Here is a 13,892-nt window from a genome sequence, read left to right on the forward strand (position 1 = left end):
TTCGCGGATCTCTCCGCAAGCAGCGGGAACGGTCCCGCTGCTTGGGGAGAGTTGCAGGCATCCCGAAGCCTGCCCGCGCTGATCCCAGCGCGTGCAGGCTTCGCGGATCTCTCCGCAAGCAGCGGGAACCACCGCTGGGCTCCCACGGCTTGCAGAGAGCTGCCTGTTTGCGGGCTGGGGTCGGGGGAAGCTCGGGCTGCCCCAGCCCCGCGCCTGGGGGGGAAATAATTTTTTTCCTTTATTTCCCCCCCAAAAAAACTAGGTGCGTCTTATGGGCCGGAGCGTCTTATGGGGCGCAAAATACGGTATGTCCCTGTGGAGATGGCAGTACCGAATCAGTGGCGCATGTCCTTCTGGTTTGCATTCTTTATAAATATTTGAAGAGTGAGGTTATCACCCCTATTTTATTGTCCATTCCGGGTCTCCCAGCCACTGTCACTTTTTTTTCTCTCAGCAGACCAAGATGAGCAGGTGACATCAAAATTTGCAAGGTTTTTAGCTGGGGCAATTAGAATAAGATCCACCATTTGACTATTGATTCAAAACCCCAAAATGTATTTTATATAATTGAGTTTTTATCTTTTTGCCGCTTCCGCGCATGTGTTTGACATCATTTTGAGCACCTGCGCTTATGTGAGCGGCGAAACGTGGAAGTAACGCGCTCCGTTACTTCCAGGTCGCTGCGGAGCGCAACCTGAAAACATTTAAGCTGAAGCGTATTCATCCCGAGGTATGACTGTACTAGGATAGAGAGCTGACTGCACCTGTGATTTTACAGTGGTACCTTGGGTTACATACGCTTCACGTTACATACGCTTCAGGTTACAGACTCCGCTAACCAAGAAATATTGCATCAGGTTAAGAACTTTGCTTCAGGATGAGAACAGAAATTGTGCTCCAGCGGCACGGCGGCAGCAGGAGGCCCCATTAGCTAAAGTGGTGCTTCAGGTTAAGAACAGTTTCAGGTTAAGAACAGACCTCCGGAACGAATTAAGTACTTAACCCGAAGTACCACTTTATGATGCACAATTTTAATCAATGTGTGCCTCTTTCCACACACACAGAGCACCAATCTGCTAGGCCACATTCACACCACATATCCAAAGCCCCATGAAACCCCCTAAGATTTCTGGGAGCTTGTTTTGCTGGTTAAGGGTGCTGAGAGTTGTGACAATAAACTATTCCAGAGCTGGGAGCAAAATCTGTAGTGGCGGGGGGGGGGGAGAATACTGGCTCTTCAAGGGTTAAAGGCAGCGATTATATTAATACAGAGGACTTCCTGGGGGGGAGGGGGAAAACGTCTCTTCCTCCCCCGTTTGTCGTATTTGACAAGCTGCGAGGGAGGAGGAGATTTTGCAGCGCGGAAGACTCTGCTTTTTGCCAGGTAGGAAAAATAGGGATATATTGGGGGGGGGAGGGGGCTCCGGAGCCAGAGCAGCTCCTTTGCAGGAGAGAAACACTCCGGGAGAGGGCAGTTTTGCAAAGGGGCAGCGGTGGGAGGGCGCATGCGTGGGGTTGCCCCGCCAATTCAGCCCCCCAAGAGCTGCGATGAGTGCAAAAGGCTTTAAGGGGCTCCCCAGGAGGAGAGCAGGCGGGGGAAGAGGCAGTTTTAGGGTGAGCGTGGAAACCCCCCTCCCTAAAAGGAAAGGAGGCAGGATGGCTCTGGGAAGAGGAGGAGGGAGAACTACAGCCCCTTCCCCTAAAGTGGGGGTGGGGGAAAGGAAATAAATGTTTTTAATGGTGGTGGGAAGAAGATCCACTTGGGGCGTGGGGTTGCCCCCCCCCATTCAGCCCCCCAAGAGCTGCGATGAGTGCAAACGCTTTAAGGGGTGCAGGGGCGCCCCAGGAGGAGAGCAGGCGGGGCAAGAGGCAGTTTTAGGGTGGGCTAGAAACCCCCCCTCCCTAAAAGGAGAGGAGGAGGGAGACATTCATGTTTTGGGAAAAGAGGGGGAGGGGGCCAGGGTCAACTGTAAACTCATTTCAGCTCTACAACGGCATGGGCTCTTTTATCTTCGATGCCTTCCCTGTCTGGGGGGGGGGGGTTCAGGAGGAAAGCCCCCAAGGAGGGCGCAGTCTCTCTGTATAGCAGACCAGCCCTAGGAAGGAACCAAGGTGTTGGGAGAGATGGAGGAGGGAAGACTTTAAGGATGGGAAGAGGAGAACCACTGGACATAAAATGTCATCAGTTTCTCACCACCAGCCACTGCTGCAGCAGAACTGGGGGCTCCAAGCGCAGTCAGGTGCCTATACAGTCATACCCTTGCTCCACCTGGGCTACTATTGTCCACACGGACCTGCAGCCATTGCTCTTCTGGGTTTTCAGGCGTGGTTTCTCAGCCCTGCCTGGGGACTGAATCTGGGGCTTCCTGCCTGCGGAAGAGATGCGCTGCCCTTGAACTGCAGCCCCTTCCCCTAAAGCAGGGGTCTGCAACCCGCGGCTCCGGAGCCGCATGTGGCTCTTTTACACCTTTGCTGCGGCTCCAGGGCTGATACAAGCGAGGGGAGGAGGCGCATTGTGCGCCCCGACACTCCCCACTGTGGCGGGCGCTGTACTGGCTGTGACGTCGCATGGGGGCGGTGCATGCGTTAGTCACGCACTGTCCCAACGTCACCTTCCCGCCCGCTGTCAGATCGCGGCTCCGGAGATATATTTGTTTTAAATGTCGCAGTGGTTTTGCGGCTCCCAGTTCTTTTTTCCCTTCGGAAACGGGTCCAAGTGGCTCTTTATGTCTTAAAGGTTGCAGACCCCTGCCCTAAAGTGGGGATGGGGGAAAGGAAATAAATGTTTTTAATGGTGGTGGGAAGAAGATCCACTTTCAGGCATGACTCCACTTTTCATGCATGGCTTCACATTCACCAGGAAAATGTCTTGGGCAGGAAACTGACTGCAGGGCCTCTGAGGCTCTCTTTTCTTGTTCGGGAACTTCTGAGCTCTTCAATCCAAGAGAGGATGGAAGGAGGAAGATGGACGGTTGACCTGGTCAGGCTGTCTCCTGCATCCCTCCAAGCAACCTCTGAGCGTTGTCTCCCAGGACCCTCAGAGACATCTGGTGAGTTCCTAGGAAGTGGAGATAGTGACTTGGAGGGATGGAGAGTGGAAGCAAGGAATAAGATAAAGGGGGGAGGTTTTACTGTGGAAACTGGGGGTGGGCTTCCCCTGCCAATATATCCGGGGAAGAAAATCCCTGGAGGGGCTCTGAGGCCGCCTTTGCTTCTCCCTCACCCCCCAAAACCTGCAGCTTGTTTAAACTTCTGAGTCCTGTGAAATAGTTCCAAAGAAGCTGGATTTGTGGTGCTAGAAAGGACCTGAGCTGGGGCTCCCCACCTCTGAGGCTGGGAGAGGTTGGCTGAGTTTCAGGGGGTTGGAGGTGGAGAAGGAGAAATGGATGGGTGGGGGCTGGAGGGAACTCCTCCCTGCAGCAAGCAGAAAAGGCAGGAGAACATACAATGCAAGAAGGTCTTGACTTGGAGGAAAGCAGGGAAGAGGTCTTCTCCAAAGTCTATCCCCTGGAGCATGCACCAATATGTTGCCAGAAGAGGAGGAATAGGCAGAGGAGCCCTATATAGATATAAAAACCACTGCGTTCAATGGGAAGCACTTTCAGGTCACTACTGTGCCCCCCATGCCATGAGGCTGGGGTGCAAGGCCCATTCCACCTGGCCAAGGGGGTGGAGCCCAGGCTCACCTTGAACAGCCAAAAGAGGCTCCTGGGAGGCCACTGGGACATTGCTGGAACATCTCTTGGGTTTGGGCAACTGGCTAAAATGCTTTAAACGGTTCTGATTTTGGTTCCTCTATTTTGTTTTCATCGGGTTGGTGTTGGTTAATTGTTTAGTTGGGGGCAGTGGTTATTTTAATTTGGGTATAACTGTAAACATGTTGTTGTTGCTATTCTTATTATTGGTTTGTTTGTTGCCTGTATAGGATATTTCTGTTTTTTCTGTTTGATGTTTTGTTCTGTTTTCCTATATGCTGTTAACCGCACTGGGTGGCTGTGAGAAGCCCACCAGATTGGGGGATATAAATTTTTAATATATGCCCCATTTGGGCTTCTGCAGGGGCTGGAGAATATCTAGGGCAGAGGAATCCCTGCAGCTTCTCTGAGGCTCCTTTTACTTCTCCCTCCCTCCCTCCCTCCCTCCCTCCCTCACAGGGAACCTGCAGCTTCTTTAGGCTTCTGAGCTCCTCAGGAACGATGCAAGAGACTGATCCTCTTTCAGCCTCTTTCTGCTAACAACCCCTTGAAGATCTCAAATCTGCCATTCATGGGCAAGGTGATTGAGCGGGTGGTTGCTGAGCAACTCCAAACACGCCTGGAGGAAACGGACCATTTGGATCCCTTCCAATCGGGATTCAGGCCTCATCATGGGACTGAAACTGCCTTGGTCGCGCTGGTTGATGATCTCCGGCGGGCTAGGGACAAAGGTGAGAGCTGTTTCCTAGTTCTGCTGGATCTCTCAGCGGCCTTTGACACCATCGACCATAACATCCTTCTGGACCGTCTAGAGGGGCTGGGAGCTGGGGGCACTGTCATACAGTGGTTCCGCTCCTTCCTCCTGGGCCGTGTCCAGAAAGTGGTGGGGGGGGGTGAGTGTTCAGACCCCTGGGCTCTCACTTGTGGGGTGCCTCAGGGTTCTGTCCTCTCCCCCATGCTTTTTAATATCTATATGAAGCCGCTGGGAGAGATCATCAGGGGGTTTGGACTGGGTGTTCATCAGTATGCAGATGACACCCAGCTTTACCTCTCCTTTAAATCAGAACCAGTGAAGGCGGTGAAGGTCCTGTGTGAGTGCCTGGAGGCGGTTGGAGGTTGGATGGCGGCTAACAGATTGAGGTTGAATCCTGACAAGACAGAAGTACTGTTTTTGGGGGACAGGAGGCGGGCAGGTGTGGAGGATTCCCTGGTCCTGAATGGTGTAACTGTGCCCCTGAAGGACCAGGTGCGCAGCCTGGGAGTCATTTTGGACTCACAGCTGTCCATGGAGGCGCAGGTTAACTCTGTGTCCAGGGCAGCTGTCTACCAGCTCCACCTGGTACGCAGGCTAAGACCCTACCTCCCCGCGGACTGTCTCGCCAGAGTGGTGCATGCTCTGGTTATCTCACGCTTGGACTACTGCAACGCGCTCTACGTGGGGCTACCTTTGAAGGTGACCCGGAAACTGCAATTAATCCAGAATGCGGCAGCTAGACTGGTGACTGGGAGTGGCCGCCGGGACCACATAACACCGGTTCTGAGAGATCTGCACTGGCTCCCAGTACGTTTCCGAGCACGATTCAAAGTGTTGGTGCTGACCTGTAAAGCCCTAAACGGCCTCGGTCCTGTATACCTGAAGGAGCGTCTCCACCCCCATCGTTCAGCCCGGACACTGAGATCCAGCGCCGAGGGCCTTCTGGCGGTTCCCTCATTGCGAGAAGTGAGCCTACAGGGAACCAGACAGAGGGCCTTCTCGGTAGTGGCGCCCGCCCTGTGGAACGCCCTCCCATCAGATGTCAAAGAGATAAAGAATTACCTGACATTCAGAAGACATCTTAAGGCAGCCCTGTTCAGGGAAGTTTTTAATATGTAATGCTGTACTGTTTTTAACACTGATTGGGAGCCGCCCAGAGTGGCTGGGGAAACTCAGCCAGATGGGCGGGGTATAAATAATAAATTATTATTATTATTATTATTATTATTATTATTATTATTATTATTATTATTATTATGTCAAGCAGATAAAGAACTATGTAGCTTTTAGAAGACATCTGAAGGCAGCCCTGTATTGGGCAGTTTGATGTTTTATATATGCTGTGGCTGAGGAAACCCAGCCAGATGGGCAGGGTATAAATAATAAAATCACCATCATCATCATCAGATGTTGCAGAAAGTCTCACTAGGATGGTGATTTGGATTACATTTTTAATTGTCATCTTCCCTTAACTTTAGCAGGTGATGAACACGACAGTCATTGTTCTTGGGTCTCATCAGAAAGAACCAAGAATGAAGTCAAAGGAAAGACCTTTCAAGATCAAGAGGAAACAAGACCACAAGAGAAAAACCAAGAAGAAAATAGGAGGTATGAAGGCCTTCTAATGCAGACTGATAAAGGCCATCGAATCCCAGTCCAGAAAAAACATCAGAAGGGGAAGAGAACAAATGAGAGACCTTTATGTGGCAAAACATTCCAAAGTAAATCTAGGTTCAATTCACACTGCAGAATCCACACAGAGGAGAAACCGTGTGAATGCTTGGTGTGTGGAAAGAACTTCAGTGACAGCTCAGGCCTAAAATCACATGAAAAAATTCACGCAGGACAGGAATCATACAAATGCCTAGAATGTGGAAAGGGTTTCAATCGCCACTCATACCTTAAAAGACATTACAAAGTCCACACTGAGGAGAAACCATATACCTGTTTAGAGTGTGGAAAGGCCTTCACTAGCAGATCAAGCCTTGTATATCATAAAAAAATCCACACAGGGGAGAAACCATATACCTGTTTTGAGTGTGGAAAGGCCTTCACTAGCAGCTCAGGCCTTGCAATGCATCAAAAAATCCACACAGGGGAGAAGCCATATAAATGTTTGGAGTGCGGAATGAGCTTCGCTCATGGCTCAAGTCTTACATTGCATCAAAGAATTCACACTGGGGAGAAATCTTATAAATGTTTGGAGTGCGGAAGGAGCTTTGCTCACAGTGTTAGCCTTACTACACATAAGAGAACCCACACAGGGGAGAAACCATATAAATGCTTGGAATGTGGAAAGTGCTTCAGCCAGAGTTCACACCTTAGTTCACATAAGAGAACTCACACTGGTGAGAAGCCGTATAAATGCTTTGAGTGTGGGAAGAGCTTCAGTCATAGTTCACACCTTACTGTGCATGAGCGAATCCATACAGGGGAAAAACCATATAAATGTGTGACATGTGGAAAGAGCTTTAGTAACTCCACATCACTTGTTATCCACCGCAGAATCCATTCAGAAGAGAAGCCATATAAGTGCTTTGAGTGTGGAAAGAGCTTCCGGCATGATGCGGGCCTTCATACACATCAAAAAATTCACAGAGGTGAAAAACCGTATGCATGTTTTGAGTGTGGAAAGAGCTTCACTAACAGCTCACAGCTTAAATGTCATCAAAGGATTCACACAGGGGTGAAACCATATACCTGTTTTGAGTGTGGAAAGAACTTCACTCAAAGCTCAAGCCTTAGATCTCATCACAAAGTTCACACAGGGGAGAAACCATATAAATGTTTGGACTGTGGAAAGAGATTTGCACATGGATCTGGCCTTACTTCTCATAAAAGAATTCACACAGGGGAGAAACCATATATATGTTTGGAGTGTGGAAAGAGATTTGCACAGGGATCTGCCCTTACTTCTCATAAAAGAACTCACACAGGGGAGAAACCATATAAATGTTTGGAGTGTGGAAAGAGATTTGCACATGGATCTACGCTTACTTCTCATAAAAGAACTCACATGGGATAAACCATATATATACTTGGAATGTGGGAAAAGATTTGGTCAGATTTCACAACTCATTTTGCATAAGTGAATCAAGAGGGTGGAAGTGTTTAGATTCTTGTAATGAAGAAAGCAGTTTAATTAGAGCACCGCTAATTTGCAAGATATAGGTTTATTGGATTTGGAGGGACATAATAACCGTTGGGCTTGGCACGCTTATTGAATTTATGGAAAGGCAAAAATACACAGAGATTTCTCAAATCATATTGTAAGGAGATCACTTCTTAAAGTTTGGGAGAAATACAAATATCAGTTGGTGCCTAAAATCCCGTGGTGGGCCTCTCCAAGCAGAGGCCACAGTGGTGAAGAAAAAAAAAATGTTGTGAAATTGGTCTACTTATAAAATAATTTTAAAAGAAGATACCCAACTGAAATTTAAAAGGAATTAAGAGATATTATTACAGATAGGTTCCAATATTATCAATTATTCAAAAATTTAAAGTAGAAAAAAATAGTTCACCAAGAACCTCAAGATATGAATCCAACGTAATACACTCAAAAAGTAAAACTCTCTCTAAAGCTTATCGCCTCCTCCTCCACTGGGAAGTCGAGGAGGAAGAAGTTACATCAGCCATGATAAAGTGGTCTCACGACTTTGGGTATGTTATAATAATGTCCCAATGGGAAAATCTGGAAGAATAATTGGAAATTTACCACGTGCTATGCCATAAGGGAAAGCTTTTTTAAAATGCAGCACCGGTGGTATTTAACTCCATGGAAATTAGCCAAAATGTACAAAGGAGCCAAAAGTTACTGTGGTGGAGATCAAACAGGCTCACTGTATCATATATGGTGGCAATGTAGCAAAATAAAGAAATTTTGGGAGGAAATCCATTCAGAATTAGAAAAAAATGTTAAGAATTTCCTTTACAGTTGGACCTTGGGTTAAGAACTTAATTTGTTCTGGAGGTCCGTTCTTAACCTGAAATTGTTCACAACCCGAGGTACCACTTTAGCTAATGTGGCCTCCCGCTGCTGCTGTGAGATTTCTGTTCTCACCCTGAGGCAAAGTTCTTAACCCAAGGTACTATTTCTGGGTTAACGGAGTCTGTAACCTGAAGCGTCTGTAACCTGAGGTACCACTGTAATAAAAAAGCCAGAGGCATATCTGTTGGGGATCACTGACTCAGATATTTAAAAAAAATTAAAGGTATTTTTTTCTATGCAACAGTGGCAGCGAGAGTCCTTATAGCCATCAAGGTGGAAAAGGAACTTAATTCCTTCCAGACAGGATTCAAAAATTGACTGAATATGCTGAATTAGATAGCTTATCAGGAAAAAATAAACCGAGAGCTGAATTTGTATCAAAATGGGAGGCCTTTAGAATATATCTTAAACAAAACTATAGCATGTTAAAATCTATAGCTACTTTTGAGTGATCTCAGCGGTCTTTATTAATTGCTTATATAAATATTACTAAACTGTGTAAAAATAATATAAAAAATAGTATTTTGGTATGGCAGTAAAGTTATGTAGAAAGAACTAAGGAATAAATGGGAGGCTGGGTTTAATGATAATGAGATTTTTTTTTATTGTAACATGAAATTGCAATCTCAAATTTATGTCTTATTCTTCATCTTAATAATAACAAAAGATAGTGTAAGATATCTTTTCCTCCCCCCTTCTTAATTTGTACTCTTTATCGGTATTGTCTTTTTGTAATATTTTTTTCCAGTTCTGTAATAAGCATGGAAAATATAATAAAATTTAAATAATAATAATAATTGGAGCACCGCTGTTGTGAAATCAGTGGTGTGGAGAGCTTCTTTCATTTCTTTCATTTAAATCCACGTAAATACAGAGATTACAATTACAGTGGTGCCCCGCAAGACGAATGCCTCACAAGACGAAAACCTCGCTAGACAAAAGGGTTTTGCGCTTTTTGAGTCGTTCCGCAAGACGAATTTCCCTATGGGCTTGCTTTGCAAGACGAAACGTCTTGCTTGTTCTTGCGAGTTTGTTTCCTTTTTCCTAAAGCCGCATTAGTGGGCGGTAAGTATAAAAAGGCTGACTACCCCTGGACTGGGACGTGGGTGGTGCTGTGGTCTAAAATCCACGGAGCCTAGGGCTTTCCTATCAGATGGTCAGCAGTTCACATCGCCACAACAGGGCGAGCTGCCGTTGCTCGGTCCCTGCTGCTGCCAACCTGCTGCCACCATGCGAGGAAAGTGGAGTCATGCCTGAAAGAGGATCTTCTTCCACCAACATTCAAAACATTCCTTTTTTGGCTCCCTTCTCTCTCTGCCAGCCTGGAGCTGTGACAGGGCTGCCTCCCTCCATTCCACCTCAGTAGTGACCTGAAAGTATATCCTCCATTTCAGCTCAGTAGTGACCTGAAAGTATATCCTGTTGAACTCAGTGGAGCTTACATATGAGTAAATCTGCAATGGACTGCTGTGCATATTCTCCCTCTTCTGACACACAGAAACCTATTGGTCCTCTTCCCCACCCTTATTCCAGTCAAGATCTTCTTGCCTTTTCTCCCCCCTGTGTCTTTTCTGCTCACTTGGGGGGGGGGGTTCCCTCCCCCCCATCCATCCATCCTCCCCCCCCCAACCCCCTGTAACTAAGGCAGAAGCAAAGGGAGCCTGCAGGGATTTATCTTGCCACAGAATTTCCTTGTTTCCACTCCCCAAACCTCCATGCCCCCATCTCCATTCCCTGCCACTCACCAGATCTCTCTGAGGGTCCTGGAGGGGAACGGTCAGAGGTTGTGGGAGGCAGCCGGACCAGGTCAACTGTCCATCTTCCCCCTTCCATCCTCGCTAGGTTTGCAGGATCAGCTTCTTCTATCCTTCATGAGGAGCTCAGAAGCTGCAGGTTCCTGGGAGGGAGATAGAAGCAAAGGCAGCCTCAGAGGGCCTGCAGGCATTTTCCCGCCCAAGATATTTTCCTGGTGAATGATAAGCCTGCCTAGGTGTGGAGCTCCCATGATAAAAGAGGAGTGTCCCCCCTCCTGAACCCCACCATGCGAGGAAAGTGGAGTCATGCCTGAAAGAGGATCTTCTTCCCACCAACATTCAAAACATTCCTTTTTTGGCTCCCTTCTCTCTCTGCCAGCCTGGAGCTGTGACCTGGCTGCCTCCCTCCATTCCACCTCCTCCCCCAGCCCCACTTTAGGGGAAGGGGCTGTAGCTCAAGAGCGGAGCATCTCCTCAGCAGGCAGAAAGCCCCCCATCCAAGACCCCCCCCCTTTGGTCTAATCCTGCCCTCTCTACTCGACCCCTTTCTTCCCAAAACATCCATGCCTCCCTCCTCCTCTCCCCATAGCCATCCTGTCCCCCTTTTTTGGGGGGGGGGTTCCTACCCCACCCTAAAACTCACTCCCCCCCCGCCTCGCCTTCTTGCCTTGCTCTCCTCCTGGGGCGCCCCTGCAGCCCTCGAGGTCCTTTGCTCTCCCCGCAGCTCTTTCGGGGCTCAAATGTGGGGTGCAACCACGTGCATGCTACTCTCCCGGAGGGCTTCTCTCCTGCTCTGGCACGGGAGCCCCCTCCGCCCCCCAAATATATCCCTCTTTCTCCCTACCTTGCAAAAGGCACAGTCTTCCGCGCTACAGACTCTCCTCCCTCGCAGCTTGTCAAATGTGACAGACGGAGGAGGAAGTGACGCTTCCCTCTCCCCCAGGAAGTCCTCTCTAGCAATATAATCGCTGCCTTTAACCCTTGAAGAGCCAGTATTCACGACACCCCACTCCACCCTCCAACCCAAACTGTAAGGTGCTGGGGACATTGCGGATTCTGCTTCTTTGTACCCCATAAAAGAGGGTTGCTACCTTTCTTCTGGCGAAATACAAGGCGGTTGGGGGGGTGATTCCTCCCACCCACCATCAATTTGTTGCTGAACCGACTTGGAAGCAATCCATTACAATCTGTCGCAGCTCAACACGATGCCCCACCTTGCATTTCTCTCTCTCATCAGCATTCCAACAATTTCCTCCATCGCCTCTCCAACAATTTCATTTGTTCAACAGAACTTTCCCTCCGGTTGACAGAAGCGATTCCTTGGATCCCAGCTATGAATGCTGTCAATTTAGCGTGCTTCCTAACCAAGTTGGATTTGTGAAAGTTTTATTTATGGCTGAGTAATACATGCACTTTATTGGTAACTGTTGGGCTGATTATTTTCTCATCTCATCTTATTTTCAGTTTATAAATAGGTTCTTAAATAGTATTCTTACAATTCATTCTGTTCTATTCTAAACAATAGCTCAGCTCTTGCGGAGTTCCTAGCACATGTATGCTTTTATTTAAAAGAAAGGTTTCCATTTTATTTACTGCTTTCCAATCCAGCTCAGCCCCTGGCCTCTCAAGATCTTCCCTCCAAAACTTCGGAGGGGCTCCTCTCCACTCCCACTGGTTGCCCCCCATGGCTTTTCTCACCTCTGCAGGTTTGCCAGCTATGCCCCCTTCGGGACAGAGGTGACTTGGCAACTGAACTCCAGGCTCTGGCAAGTTCCAGCCTGAATAATTGCAATGTCTTCTACAGTGGTACCTCAGGTTAAGTACTTAATTCGTTCCAGAAGTCCGTTCTTAACCTGAAACTGTTCTTAACCTGAGGTACCACTTTAGCTAATGGGGCCTCCCGCTGCCGCCGCCACACGATTTCTGTTCTCATCCTGAAGCTAAGTTCTTAACCTGAGGTACTATTTCTTGTTGGGCTGGAATAACGACAGACGAGTAGCAGGTGTCATGTGAGAGAGGCGTCGGCCGGGGCGAGCCCCGGGAACTCTCCTTTATTGAATATGACAAAACATTGCCACAGGTGTGCTTGTGGCTGATTGGTTGATACAAACACAAAGCAACCTGTTGCTGATTGGTTAACGTAAGTACAAGGTTGGACAAGGCGTGAATTACATGTGATCATTAATCACTTATAGATTAAAGGCTGAGAAACTAAACTGGAACTAGACAGGCATGAAACCTCCTAATTAAATTACAGTGGTGCCTCGCAAGATGAAATTAATTCGTTCCGCGAGTTTTGCCGTCTAGCGAATTTTTCGTCTTGCGATGCACGGTTTTAACGGTTTAACAAAGTCGCGAAAAGTTTTCGTCTTGCAAAGCAAGCCCATAGGGGAATTCGTCTTGCGATGCAAATCGAAAACGAAAAAATCTTTCGTCTAGCGAGTTTTTTGTCTTGCGAGGCATTCGTCTTGCGAGGTACCACTGTATAACTAAATATTAATATAACATGACTAAAACCATTACTAATGATTGATCATAACATGAAAGAATATAATAAGTGAATTCCGTAGATGTGGTCAGCTGTGCATTAAGAACAGGTCATAGTGTCAGTGTAAAGAAATGAGGGAATGTCTTGGTCTTTGGAACAGGAACAGGTTGTGCAGTGTGTGTGTAAAAGCAGAGAAAAGCCTACAAGCAAGACTTCCCAGAATGCAAGAGAAAAGAAGACATGCTTCCCCATAATGCAGTAGTTATATTCAGAAGGAGGACTTTCCTTTAATTTCTGACTTAGCAGAGTCTGTAACCTGAAGCGTCTGTAACCTGAGGTACCACTGTATTTTTTTAAAAGGCAGTTTTCTTCACTTTCTTCCTAAAATGGAGCTGTTTACTGCTTTAATTCTACCCTGTTCCAAAAGTTTCCATTAGAGCTTTCAGGAAAGCTTTGAAGAATTTGCATGACTAGAAGTGCGTTAAGATTTTCAAAATGAAAACACTTAGGGGAACTCAATTTCCCCCTTCCCTTTTTTAAAAAGATAATCCAATATGGTTAAGAATATAGCATTTTTACTTATTCTATAAAGATGGACAGAAGCTGATGGTGTTAATCTGAATCAGTTGGCCTGCTTGTAACTAACAATATGTTGGAATGTTGCTTCAAGGCGTTGCTTCCTCCTGCAGTGGTTTATAAGTGAGGAATTTTATTATTTCTGAGTATGCATGTGTTTTTGTGCATGTGCATTTATAGGTATACCTGATTATATTCCACCTTTCCAGTGAAAGGTAACTACAACAGCACACATGTAACAAAACGTATTACTCTGACCCCCACGATAATGCTCAAATATAATGCTTTAATTCATCTAGAAGTTAATTCATCTAGAATCCTGGTCCGCTTTCAATAACTGTTTTGCAGGATCTGACCCAAGGTCCATGGATGGCACCCAAGAGCACCAGCCAGAAACCTGCAGGAGTTCAGAAGCAGTACATGATGCTCAGACCTGTCCCTGCCTTTCCACACAACATGCTTCCTTAGATAAGAGTGTGACCATATTAGGCCATCCTTTGGTCTGTTTTCAAAGATGAGATGAGCAAGAGTGGTGGAGACTGCTACTCCAATAGGCTTCAGAGAAGGGGAAGAGGAAGGGAGTATGGACCTAGAATTGCGGTGGTTTGAGATGGGACACACCGCAGAAGAAGGAAGG

At 47.2% G+C, this 13,892-nt stretch overlaps 1 protein-coding gene across 1 annotated transcript in view; it reads left to right on the forward strand.

The window, feature by feature from the left end:
* LOC308580479 (uncharacterized protein) overlaps positions 1 to 9,185 on the forward strand; it is a 72,623-nt gene extending 63,438 nt beyond the window's left edge. Inside the window, exon 9 of the mRNA XM_081182184.1 lies at positions 5,928 to 9,185. Within this exon, the coding sequence (XP_081038310.1) occupies positions 5,928 to 7,474 (1,547 nt within the window). The 3' untranslated portion in view covers positions 7,475 to 9,185. The remainder of the gene's footprint in view (positions 1 to 5,927) is intronic.
* Positions 9,186 to 13,892: the final 4,707 nt, after the last annotated feature.

This window comes from Podarcis bocagei (genome assembly GCF_964188305.1).
Source record: "Podarcis bocagei genome assembly, chromosome: 2".
Lineage (NCBI taxonomy): Eukaryota > Metazoa > Chordata > Lepidosauria > Squamata > Lacertidae > Podarcis > Podarcis bocagei.